This window comes from Tympanuchus pallidicinctus, unplaced genomic scaffold, assembly GCF_026119805.1.
Source record: "Tympanuchus pallidicinctus isolate F22 unplaced genomic scaffold, pur_lepc_1.0 scaffold23, whole genome shotgun sequence".
Taxonomy (NCBI): Eukaryota; Metazoa; Chordata; class Aves; order Galliformes; family Phasianidae; genus Tympanuchus; species Tympanuchus pallidicinctus.
The window spans coordinates 8,299,795-8,312,008 of NW_026294740.1; the positions used below are offsets into that span (position 1 = coordinate 8,299,795).

The window sequence follows — 12,214 nt, forward strand, 5'->3', positions numbered from 1 at the left end:
ATTCAACAGTCCTAAGTTATATATACAAATATATGTATGAGTTTAAGCTCTTTGCATGACTGCAGAGACTTAAGACTTTTTAGACGTATGTATTTGTAGTGTTAATGAAAGTCAACAGTCAGGTTTTGCTCATTTCCAACAAGGTCTGAGAGTTTTTGTAAGCAGAGACAGTGAACCAGTTCCATTCTGTGTCGTTCAGCTGGGTGGAGCTGTAGCACTGTACTGGTTTATGTTTCATTTCAGGAGTGTCCTGTGCAATGTTCACACAGTAAATAGCAACACAGAAGTGGTTTGTGAAAAGAAGAGGGAAAGAGCTGATGGTGACTGAAATGCCAAACAACTGCCCACCAGGATGCTCAGTGCTCAAGGCTATGTGATGAGACTAACCTCCTGCAAAGGATGAAATGCACTGGGATTACATCATTTGCTCATTACAGATTTTAACTGGAAGAATAAAAAGGTTTAGAGCCCTCTAAGTATCCTCTCATGGCAGCCCCATCTCTTCTCTGAGTATTCACACCCTTCCCTGTTCTAAACTGACCTGAGAGCTTGCTGATTTAGGCACTTCCTGGAGTTCAGAAGTCCAGCACTAAGATCAGCTAGCTATTATACCTTAGACCAGCTGAGCACATTTTGCTATTAATTCTTTCAAAAAATGCAATCCTCAACTTGCAGACACCACCAGTGAACTCCACACTGCTTCAGCTAAACCTATCTGCCCGAGTCAGCAAAACGCAACACTATTACAACAATGCCAGTATTAACACATGAAATACAAAGTATCCAGGGGAAAAAGAAAAAAGAAAAAAAAAAAAGGAAAAAAAAGGCAGGATGAAAGGTGCAGTTAACTCAGTCCCAGCCATGGCCGGGTCTCATGGCCCCACTGAAGGGCATTTAGAATAGTGGCTGAGGTGCAGTGGGGAGAAGCACTGTCTGCTTCTGCCCATACCTTTTCCCCAGGGCCCTGCCCTACAGAGTTCTGGCTGCAATGGGCACCATCTCCAGAGAATGTGGGTTTATTCTAGGCCTCTAAGTCTTCTTCCTCCACCTCTCTGGGGATTAAGTTCACCAGAGTGGCCAGCTCCCAGTTGGCTGTACTTGGTAATGCAGGACTGGCAGAAGCTGTGGGTTCAACCCATGATCCACACGCGGCCCATGAAGTAGTTCAGGCTGCTTAGTTCCACATCTGCCTGCAGTCGCACAAAGTCAACAGCAGCAGCCATAGTGCAGTTTCGTTTCCCACAGGCTTGTGCTGCTGCCATGTGTGGGGTGCAGGGAGCTGCAGGCTGGGTGGAGTTGTTGTACAGCCCTGAGGTGCTGTGCCCTGCAAGCCAGCATGCAGCACTGAGCTCCCCAGGGCAGAGGCAAGGAGCTCCCAGGTCTGTCAGAGCGCTTAATACAGGTCCAAGTTTGGGTTAACTGTAGAAATGAACTGTCACGTGGAGCTAGCTCCCTGTGACCTGGCCTTCACTTTTATTGAGTCTACAAAAAAGATGCTGTTGTGTTGCTCCAGAGTTTCATTTTCTCAAGGAACTTCCTGATTTTGTAACAAAAGTCACATCAATGTTGCTGACACAGTGGGAGAGCAAGCACCACCACAGAAGCAGCCCTGTCCATGAAGCTGAGGTTACTGGATGGACTGCACTCTTCTGAGATCATCTTGAATTATTCAGCTCATCTTGAAAGTGCTTTGCTATTGATTTCAGAGGATACAGGCATAGGCTGTTAGATCTGAACCAGCACGTGAGCTGGGAAATTAAGTTAATGGGCATGTATCAGGAAACAAAACTACTGACACAGATTGCTCAAGGTTGGATGATAAGAGACAGGCAGAATGATGACCTAATTTTTTTTATCTTTTATTTTTTTTCTGTGCTGCTGTAGAAAGAGTTAATCTTAGTAATCCATGCACATATTGGTACTTCCTCATTCCTGTTGAAGAGAACTATTTGGGGTAACTCATACTGGCTGGCAAGCTTCAGCAAAAGGTGGAAGCTTGATCAGAAACTTAAGTTTGCAAGACTTCCTCTTGATTCGCCAACTAAGGGAATCTGAAAAAAAGTAATTAAGTACCTGAATAACTGTTCAGTAGAACCAAATCTCAGCCTTGGCTGTGAGGCAGGAAAATACTCAGTGCACTGTATCAACAAATATAAATCCTCACCCATTCCCCCATTTTTAGAAGCTGACACAGACCAGTGCCTTCATCCTGAACTCATGTCTTGACTGGAGTAGTAGGTGGGGCTGCTTTGGAGGAAAAAAAAAAAAAAAGAAAAGGTTTCTACATACTGCATTTGCTGCTTCCAAAATAATCAAATAGCAGCAACTGTTGAAAGCAAGGATCTAAGGGTATGTTATTAGAATGCTTCCACGACATTCTTCGCAACTCAAGCTTGACTTTTAGTTTTGAGGACTTGTTTCTCAGATCCTCAAATAATAAGAGTCTACAGGACAGTCAGCCTCACCTCCATCCAACTAATTCTGGATGTCATGTCCAAGCCCAAGCAAGTGGAAGAAAGAAAAGAAGGTTATCAGGAGTAGTCAACACGGGCGCAGCAAGGGAAAATCATACTTGACTGATCTGGTAGCCTTCTGTGATGTCATGACTGGTTGGGTAGATGAGGGAAAAGCAGTGAATGTTGCCTGCCTTGACTTCAGCAAGGCTTTTGACACCATACCCCAAGAACATCCTTACAAGATAAGCTTAGGAACTGTGAGATAGATGATACAAACATACTTTATCAGGGGGCTGGAGCACGTGCTCTCCAGAAGTCCCTTCCTCCCCCTCTGATTTTTGTGATTTTTTTTTTTTTTAATACAGTTTCAGTGATGAAAATACAACACTGCAAATGACATTAAAACCATTACATGGACAACAACCCTGTCCCTAGCTGGACAGAAGATGCAAGCAGGTAGAATAGTTGCCTGTTCCCCACCCCCTCTTCCCCCCCAAGAAAAACATCCAGTCATTCCAGCATGTATTTTTATCTTTCATCTATGCAGCAGGACATGCTGCACTGTCCTGGCAGGTGCTGATGGCTTTGTCTCTTGGTCACTTGTTCTGTGCAGCATGTAACAGATGGTCACATTTACTATCAGAATATATGTCATGGCTGCATTGTCAAGTACATTCTTCAGGAATCCTCAAGGAAATCCGTGCCAGTCCTCTATGGACAAACTTTCTACACTGACTTTATCCCTACATCAGCCTGAGCAGGCCTCATCTGCTCAAAAGCAGAGAATGTAAGGAAGAGCGAATGCACTTCAAAAGAAGGGACAGATAATTTCTGAATATCTGCATTCCCCTCACTCATTTATTTTGCCACCCTTCCTGCGCCTGTAGCTGTTGAAGGAAAAAGCCCTTTGTAGCACAGTCACTGAATGGGCTTGAGCACCATCCCTGCTGACACAAAGAGGATGCAGATGAGTGCCAAACAGAGCCCAAGAAGTGCAGTTCACGGGAACTCAGTGTTAGTCTCAACCAGACAAGGGCTGGGCAATTATTCCATTCAAGGCATCTATCCACTCCCTCTGCTCCCTGTCGTTCTCACACAGAAACAAAAACTCTCTCATTGGTGTGACCATGGTGATCCCTGATTTCCTCTTCTTTACAGATATTCCCTGGGGCAAGCCAGCTCTTACTTCATAGCCCTCGACTCTCCTTCCAATAAAAACTTGGCCTTGTGGAAATGCATCCTAGAAGGAAGGAAACAAAAGACATTCATTAGCCAGTGGACAATTCAGCTCTAGCAGACATTATTCCATCCTTGACATGGAGCAGGAGGAGATGGAGATGAGTGAAAGGGTCACTGAACTGGTGACAGGCAGAAAACATACTAGAGCCGTTTCACACTCTCGAGCATTCTCAGAAGCAAGAAGAGCCTATAACTGCAGAGCTGGTTGGGTGTTCAGAAGGAGCATAGTAGGATATTCTTGTAAGAGCAATGGTAGGAAACAGGATGTTGCCCTCTGGAATATCACACATCTTGCCTGAGGTTCCATGTGTGACTACAAATTGGCTGGGAAAAAAACAGGCTATAAAACTTAACAGCAGTAGCAGCTACCTTTCAAAAAGACTTACATCTCCCTTACAAACACTCTGAGGACCAGAGTTCCCAAACAGCTCAGCTTCAAAGATACCTCCGACAAAGGAGATTAGCTCTAGAGATTACCTTGTTTGTTTTATGCAGCTACTGGGAGAGCTAGATTATAACAGACCCTTTCTCCCCACCCATCTACAGGAAGGAACTTGTGGAATAGTGAAGAACACTCTTTTTACCAGTGGGTTTTTAAAGTACAGCAGGTTCCTCTCTTCAGAGTCTAGGCTGAACCAGCGCATCTTAAAGGTCTCCTTCTGCTGCAAGTAGATGGTAGAAGTTCTTTAAAGACCAAGTCCCAAAGACAATTTTTTCCCAATCAGAGCAGATCCCAAGGTTGCTTAAGTGACTCTGAGCTCGAATTCAGTTTAACCCATCCTCTTAATTGGCAACTAGTGAGTCACTGCTGTATGCAACTGGAGATTTACATTTAGTGGCAATCCTTTGGACAAAGCACAGAAATTCATTTTGCTAACAACCCAACCAGGTTAAAAAAACAACCACAGTGCGTGGATTAATCAAAATCACTGCAGAAAACAATCCGTGGGCCAGTGGCTATCACAAGGAGAGCGTGCAAACAACTTCAGGATTTTGGTTTGGGATGTTGCCCCTGCCATTGCAGTATGGGCATTTATTTTTTAAAGTGCTAATTCCATCAACTGCACTCATGGAAACATTCCCTGAGATATTCATTGCTCCGTGCTGAAGAGTCCTCTTCCAGGGCTCACTCCAGTTTGAGTTTAGGCCTCAGGAAAAAAAGCAAGCCAAAACATGCTTGAAGCTGTGAGTATTCTCTCTACAAGTACCTGCAGGAAGATGTACTGGGAGGCTAGCACAGAGGTAGGAAAAAAAAAAACTACCATCAATATTCAGTATTTAATCACTAAATTTTTCAATAGGACTTTGACTAGCAGTTCATCCAGAGGAGCAAGGCAACAAGTACCAGCATTCAAACAAGATCTCAGGTCTTCCTATGCTCTTTAGCAGAGCCTGAAATCTCTCTCTCAATGTTTCAATAAGTAGTAGCCCAAGTACTTTCCCACAAAAATAAACAACCAACCCAAACCATAGGTTTAACACTGAAGAATTTGCCACAGTAAAGAGATGTGACTTCTGTGCTACTAACTCAGATAAATAGGGAAATAGAGGGGCTGGCATGTGATTTTCAGTTCCAGAGGTAGCTGCAGTTCAAGAGCTGTAATTAGTAGGCAACTGATACAGTAATTCATTTAGTGTTGCCTAACAGTACTTTGCATTTCCACTGCCTACTAATCCATCTTGCTAACTCTTCAAGAAGGATCCTCCTTCACAGTTTTCTTCTCCATACTAAGTAAAACATGATCCTAAACAACACAACAGCCTTGAATACAATGTCATTATTGACCCAGCCCCCTTAATAAATCATTTATGAGTAAGCACCATAGAATTATCAAACGATCTCCTTCTGGGAGAATCTTGCTTCTGTCAAGTAGGTCATCTCAACCTACCTTTGGTCCCGTTTTCTCCATATATCCTTCTTTGATATAGTTTCTTGTGATCCGGGGTATGATCTAGAACAAGCGCACATAAATATCTGCCATCTCATTCAGGCTCATTTTTCTGTCCTTTTTCTGTCAAAGCAAATCACTGACAATTTTGGCTTTTAGGGCTTGGGGTTTTTTTTTTCAGCTGCTCAGCAAAGGGAAGTCTGAATTAAGAAGGAACACAGGATTTTTGACAGATTTCAGTATAAAAGGAAACGGAGTCTTTCTGGCCTTAAGCGTTTACTTCCTTTCTGCATGTTAGCCACAGTGTGACTCTTTTTTCTCTTCATCTTCTGTCCATCTCAAGGCTTACTACTAATTTGGCATGCTATATAGGCTGACTGTTGTCTGGTTGCTTTCAAAGAGATGTTAATTTTACCTATCTATGATAAGAAAAGTGACTGTTTTAAGGAATGTGAAGGAATACAGCAGAAAAAGAAGCAAATTCAGTGATGCTCACTGCAAAGAAAAGAATAAAGTGGGACAAAGCATCTTTGTGTTTACTTGAGAACCTGATATTCCTGCCCAGCAAGGAGATGATCAACGGGTCAGTGTAAGAGAGGGCCAAATGAGTTTTAGTTTGTGCTTGCCATTAAAAGACTTACCTTCATTTCCATCTCTAAGACAACTGAATACTAAGGAATATTTGTTGGCACCAACAGAGACAGTGAGCGTGAGTGATTAGAGTGATCACAACACTGAGCATGAATGATTAGAGTGATTACACGCAGTTGGTATAGCTAAACGCAGATATGTTTTGAAGAGCAAACAAAGATTTAGCTTTCATATCTGATGTCAACCAGAAGGAGAAAAAAAGAATGAGGTGTAACTGTCAGCACTAGCTGTGCAGAAACACAAGCTTCAAATATATCAAATAAGAGGGGAACAAAAGCACCATCTCCTGCCATATTACGTAGGTAAGCGTGATGGTCTCTCAACTAGGCTCTCTATCTATTTAGTACACAACTGCATCTGCTCTGCAGATTCATTTTTTCCCAGTGCCATCACACAGAGCCTGTCCACAGTTCCACTGACACCTATACCAGCTTTACGTATTTTAAAGCTGCTGCCTCCAAATCACAGTATTAGAAGCAGGCTGAGGCACACTAGGAGCCTGCCTCTTTCTCTAGAGAAAGCACGATGGCAGCTGGCATTTCCAAGCCTGCATGCTGCTGTTTGAGCACCTGGTTCTGGCACAAGTGGGAAAATGCTTTCCCATAATGTGTTTGCACAGACTGCTTCATGCCTTGTTAAGTTCTCACCTCGTGCTCTGAGAGAGCTGGGAAGGTAGTTCTGAGATAATGGTAACGTGCAGCCCGAATGGCATTGAACCAGTCAACAATCTCCTAGGGAAAAGAGCAATACAAACAAAAAGACAAAAATAACACGAAGGGGTAAGAATGATGCCTTTCCAAAAAGGCCTTTCTCCTTCCTTGTAATCTCTTTGCAAATACAGAATTTCTCTCCAATGGCCAGAGAGAGTCAGTGACTTGTCCAAGACACCTGAAAAACACTCAGCTTCCAAAATAAGTTTTAAATGCCTCTCCAAGAAGACTCTGGACAGGCTTTTTCAGTTGCTTCAGTTGTGGACTCTTTAGAAACCCTCATACCTGGAAAGACTTCAGAACTATATCAAGGGAAGAAACAGAAATCTAACAAAGCCTGTAGACATGCTTCTTAAAATCACCATTGTCTGTTTGGAAATAATGCAGAACAACTATATTCTTCATGTGCGTCAAGAGGCTTCAAAGAATACAATCACTGAATTATATAAAACCTTCAGAACATTATCTTAGACACTTATGTACGTGCCATAAAGAATCTGTGAGAATATTCAGTGTGTGAAGCTGAACACTCCAACAGAACAGGACCAAGATGTTGCAGTTCCTAGTGTAAAATTCAGCAACATTCTAAATCATACAAGTCATAGTGATTTTGAATCAGACCCTGCAAAAACAAGATAGCTCTTCCAAAATACAGACCCAACATCTGACAGTACTGCTCATTCCAAAATCTCTGACATTCACCTTTCCGCTTTCATGATAGACAAAAAGGTTCCTTGTTTGACCATCTGTCTTGTATGTGATTTGCAGCCCGTGAGCATGATGGATTTTCTCTGCCTGGAACATCACATTCAGTTTCTCAATGCTGATAACGGCTTTTGGATCTTTGGACTGTGAAAGTGAAAAGCATCACTGTATTAAAATGGTCAAAAGAAAGGCAATGGAAGACAGATTAGCTGAGAACTAAATCCTCACTGATCAGAAAGTGCCTGACAACACGATATATCTGGAGTATAAAAGCTCAAGTTCTATGTTACATAAAATCACCTACACGACTCCCTTTCCCTGAAAATGTTTGGCTCTGGAGTGATGTGTCTGCAACTTCATAGTAGGAAGTCAATTAGCTGCACTCTCCCATGGAAGGGGAACATGTTGAGGATGTTGCTGCAACAGCTGATAAAAGAATATTTTGGTAATGTAAGAGGTAGCAGCTGCTAACAGATCTCCTCTTCACCTTGCTATTCACTGTCCACTTCCTCTGTTCACTAAGGAAAAGGAGGCTGCAGGGAGGAGATGAGGGAGGAGAAGGCTTAATTCCAAAAGAGCAATTGTCTAAGATACCACAGATGTTAGTGTGCAAACATCTGGGTTGCTCCTAATACAGGCTGCTAGAGACAAAGCTATTTGTGCTGTTTCCAGCTGATAAGGAGCAGAGCCTGAGGCTGGATGTGGACCAGCTACCTGCAATTGACCCTGGCTGGGAACTCACTTCTTTAGTGTAGTACTTCATCACCCCTTCCCTTGCTGACAGGAGAAACCGCCTCTGCTTGAACTGCTTGCTTTCCCGTCCACGCTTCCAGAGGAATCCTTCATGGCTACCTGCGTATTGCGTGGAGACAGGCGTCAGACAAAGGCAGCACAGCAGCAGCACTTTTATCTGATGTGTCACAGAGTTTCAAGTTTCTTTTCCATCTGAGAATTTTCACCTCAAATAGAACAAACCAGTGGAGAACTACAGAACTGTGTGAGCATATATGAGCTAAACATACTCTGCACTTGTTAGGAGCTTCTCCTCAAAGTCACACACTTGAAGAACTGCATATCCAACATTTCATTCGATGCAAGCCATCCCTAAAGGCCTTCAAAAGTGCAGACAAAATACCACGCTGTTGGCCTTGAAACAAATATCTTTTCTCTGACAATCCTAGCTTTTACCTGCAGAACAAGGATCTTGGCAGACTCGGGTGGCAACAAATTCCTCACGCTCATATTTAGCTCTAATCCATTGTTCTCTTAAAACCCTGAAAGAGGAAAACATGGATAAAGCTGATCTGCCTCTACCCTATTTTCACCAACCACCCCAAAGGACCTGCAGAGGGAAGCAGTAGTTTGATAGCTGTGAAGGTCTGCTGCACTGAACAAACAATCAACTTACAGGCAATCGCAGGACTGGGGGATGTAATAATAGGGAGGGACTTTTGCTTCATATTTAGCTTTGGCACAGAGATTCCCGTGCTTCTTCATAAACTGAAATACAGAAGACGACCCAGTTAGGTCTGCAAATACAAAACCAATATAATGTAACAAACACAGAATGAAACTTGGATCAAAGGGAACACTGCACACTTTGCTCAGTCTCACCCTACCTTTCAGCATCTCTGGAGTTTATAGATTTCCTTTAGAACTGTAGTTTGCACTTTTTAGATAGCTGGCCCTTTTCAGTACTCTAAGTTCTGAACCAGATGGGAGGGAACACAACGTTGTGGTTGTTAATTAAAATGACAGAAGAGAGTAAGGAAGAAAATATATATTTACGATCTCCCTTTATCTTCACCTATCCCTAGGAATAAGTGATGGCTGTGCTATTAACACATTTCCACAGAAAGATGACAAGTTGAAGCAATGTTTAAGGTTATTTTCATTACTAAAGGGAACGTACTATCTGGACATATCAGTGGGATCTAAGCTTCGATATGCAGATCACTGCGGCCTGTTAGAAATACCACCACCCATCAGTGTAATTTGATCGAGTAGGTCATAGAAAATCCCTGAAGTTACCCATGCAGTTAACTTTGCTCTGTGTAGCTTTGCTCCTCTGTCCATGGTGGATGGCACAAATTCTGAGTCACAAGTTATGCTGAAATACGGAGAAAGTAAGTGAATTATTCCTTTTCCTTCCGTACCTCTATAAGATCGTTCTCCCAGAAGTCAAGCCAAAGGGATTTGACCCTGCTGACTTGAGGAAGATTGCGATGGATTCCGGAGCACATCAAACAAATGAATATTCCAAGTTTGTAAGAAGCCCACTCTGGATCTAGACACAAACAAGAAGAATGTACTTTATAATACTGGTATAACTAACTGGGAAAAGGCACAGCCACTGATGCACAGCCCAGGTTTCACACCTAATACATCAAATCCCACCCCACTGTTTACGGCTGCCATTTGCGCACATTTAGAGGAACAGCATCTGCTTTTCCCATTGAAGAATGCAGCCCTGAAATCTGTGAACTTTTTCACAGAGCATTTGTTTAAAAATTAACGTGACCGTTCAGGCAGACGAGCAGCGATGTGGAAGCTAAGCTAATTATTAGTTCATCGTAGAAGGTTCTTGTTGCTGAATTTGGAAGGCTATTTCGGACAGCGAGCACAACTAAGATCACACGGAGCGCAGCCGCCCGGGACCGCAAGTGGAAGCTCCCGCCTGCAGCAGCCGCGTCCAATCGATGCTGAGAGGCGCTGCAAGCGCACCAGCAACTTCATTTCCTCCGGCCGCCTCTCCCTTATCGCTCCGAACAATCGCAGCTTGCCGCTTCTTCGCAGCCGCTGAGGGTTACCGACCGACTACCGGGTCCCCCGAGCTCCGCAGCCACCCGCCGGCTCGGCTCCTCTCCTGCGGCGCGGCGGCAGCTCCACGCAGCCCCGGAGAAGCGGCCGGAGGCCATTTCCTGCCCCGCCGCCCGCGCGCCCCTCGTCGCTCCCGGAGCCCGGCCGAGCGACCTCCGCCGAGCGACCTGCCGCGGCGCTGCCCTCCTCGGGAAACCGCCCGCTCCGTCCTCCCGCCCCTGGGGTGCGCGAAGCTAAAGGCGATGAAACAGAAGAAGGGACAGAAACAGAGAACGGCCGCGCCTCGCACCCGCGACGGGATGGGCGGGCGCCCGGACGGCGGGCACGGCCCCGCATCCCCGTCCGCACCGCGCCGAGGGGCGGCGGCTGCGAGAGGAGCCCCCGGTCCTTACCCGGCTTCCCACAGTCGGCGCAGCGGCCGTTCCCGGTGACCTTCAGCAGCTCCTGCAGCAGCGTCTTGTTGCGGTCGCGGTCCATCACCGCCGCCCGGCGCGGAGCTCTGCGGGTGGAGCCCGGCGGGAGGCTCGGCCCCGGCACGCGAAAGGAGGAACTCCTTGGGGGCCGCCTCGCGCCGAGGAGCCGCCCCAGCACTGCACCGGGAGTCGGTAACCGGCGGACTGCGAGTAACCGGTCGGGAACCGCGGCGAGCTGCGAGCAGCCCTGCTGCAACGCTTCTAGCCGCGCTGCTAACAACGCGCTGAAACTGAAGTTTCGATCATCGCACAGCCCCGAACCGAGCGCACAAGCTGCCCACAACCAACTTCCCTCTTTCCGGTCTGAAAAAGTATTGCTAAGGCTCCTGCTTTCAGGGAGCCCAGATGGGGCACGGCTCATTTTTCCCTCAGCAGCAGCGCCATCCTTTCTGGACAGCGTTTTTTTTCTGGCACAGCAGCAGTAGCAGCCCTTGCTTTAGTCTCTGAATTGACACCAGTCCTTGGGCCTGAACTGACACTACTTAAGTTCCTGACTACTGTAGTGTAAGGGTTAGCACTTCAAACAAACCATCACCTGTAGAATATCCTTCATTCAAAAGAGCTGCAGCTGTTTTCATGAGGTAATTGCACACAGGTCACAGATCAGAGGATCAAAGAGTGAAAATACTTGAATTCCTCCTTACCTTTTGGACTCAGCACCAGCTTGGAGATTGCTGAACAAAAATTCTTAAGGCAGTTAGTAGAACCAGACAACCAAGTTCAGGAGGAGTTACCTCTCACTCCTCATTTACCTTTCCCATCTACTTCCTGAAATGAACAATAGTTTATAGAGCCTTTTTCTGATAGACATAGGTCCATACTGTAATTACCCTAGGACTGTGATCCTTTATAAAGAAGTGATTTTTCTTTTTCTTTGTAAAAAATAAATACAGAAGTCGCTCCAACCATTGACTCAGCAGCACAAGCCATTAAAATTTTAACAGCCACCACTTTATTTCACTCACTGATAGTTCTCTGCTACTGAAAGAGTAAAGTGTAAAGGTTATCTACAGCACCGTTATTTCACATAATTTACTGTTTCCATAATTATTTTTCATTCATGAAAAATGACAACAGAAGGTACCAGAAAACGGCCTTGTTACAGAAACAAGGAGGTAAACACAGCACCACTGTGCTGCAACAATCCCTGTTTGAGAAGAAGAAAAACACAGTTGAAACTGCAGTACAAAGTCAGAAAAGAATATGGATGAAGTAGTTCCAGTTAAGAACATCCTCACATACATTTTCACAGATGGAAAACATTGTTTTAG

At 44.8% G+C, this 12,214-nt stretch overlaps 1 protein-coding gene across 2 annotated transcripts; it reads right to left on the minus strand.

Moving 5' to 3' along the window:
• Positions 1-464: 464 nt before the first annotated feature.
• On the minus strand, positions 465-12,099 carry ADAP2 (ArfGAP with dual PH domains 2). 2 transcript variants are annotated; one of them, XM_052688391.1, is made up of 10 exons: positions 10,863-12,099; positions 9,682-9,760; positions 9,059-9,150; positions 8,839-8,924; positions 8,393-8,502; positions 7,648-7,794; positions 6,883-6,966; positions 5,585-5,647; positions 4,280-4,357; positions 465-3,696 (listed from the first exon to the last, which is right to left on the minus strand). In XM_052688391.1, exons 2-10 carry the CDS (start codon positions 9,724-9,726, stop codon positions 3,478-3,480), a joined length of 924 nt encoding a protein of 307 aa, XP_052544351.1. In that variant the 5' UTR covers positions 9,727-9,760; positions 10,863-12,099; the 3' UTR covers positions 465-3,477. The 2 variants fall into 2 exon arrangements, with proteins under 2 accessions (XP_052544351.1, XP_052544350.1); XM_052688390.1 differs by lacking the exon at positions 9,682-9,760 and adding an exon at positions 9,807-9,937.
• Positions 12,100-12,214: the final 115 nt, after the last annotated feature.

Coding starts and splice junctions, on each gene's coding strand:
- ADAP2 (XM_052688390.1), bottom strand. CDS start 11,304: ATGAGCCGTGCCCCATCTGGGCTCCCTGAAAGCAGGAGCCTTAGCAAT. Junction 8,925..9,058: donor CCCCAGTCCTGCGATTGCCT/GTAAGTTGATTG, acceptor TTCCTCTTTCAG/GGTTTTAAGAGAACAATGGA. Junction 7,795..8,392: donor TGAAGTACTACACTAAAGAA/GTGAGTTCCCAG, acceptor TCACTTTCACAG/TCCAAAGATCCAAAAGCCGT.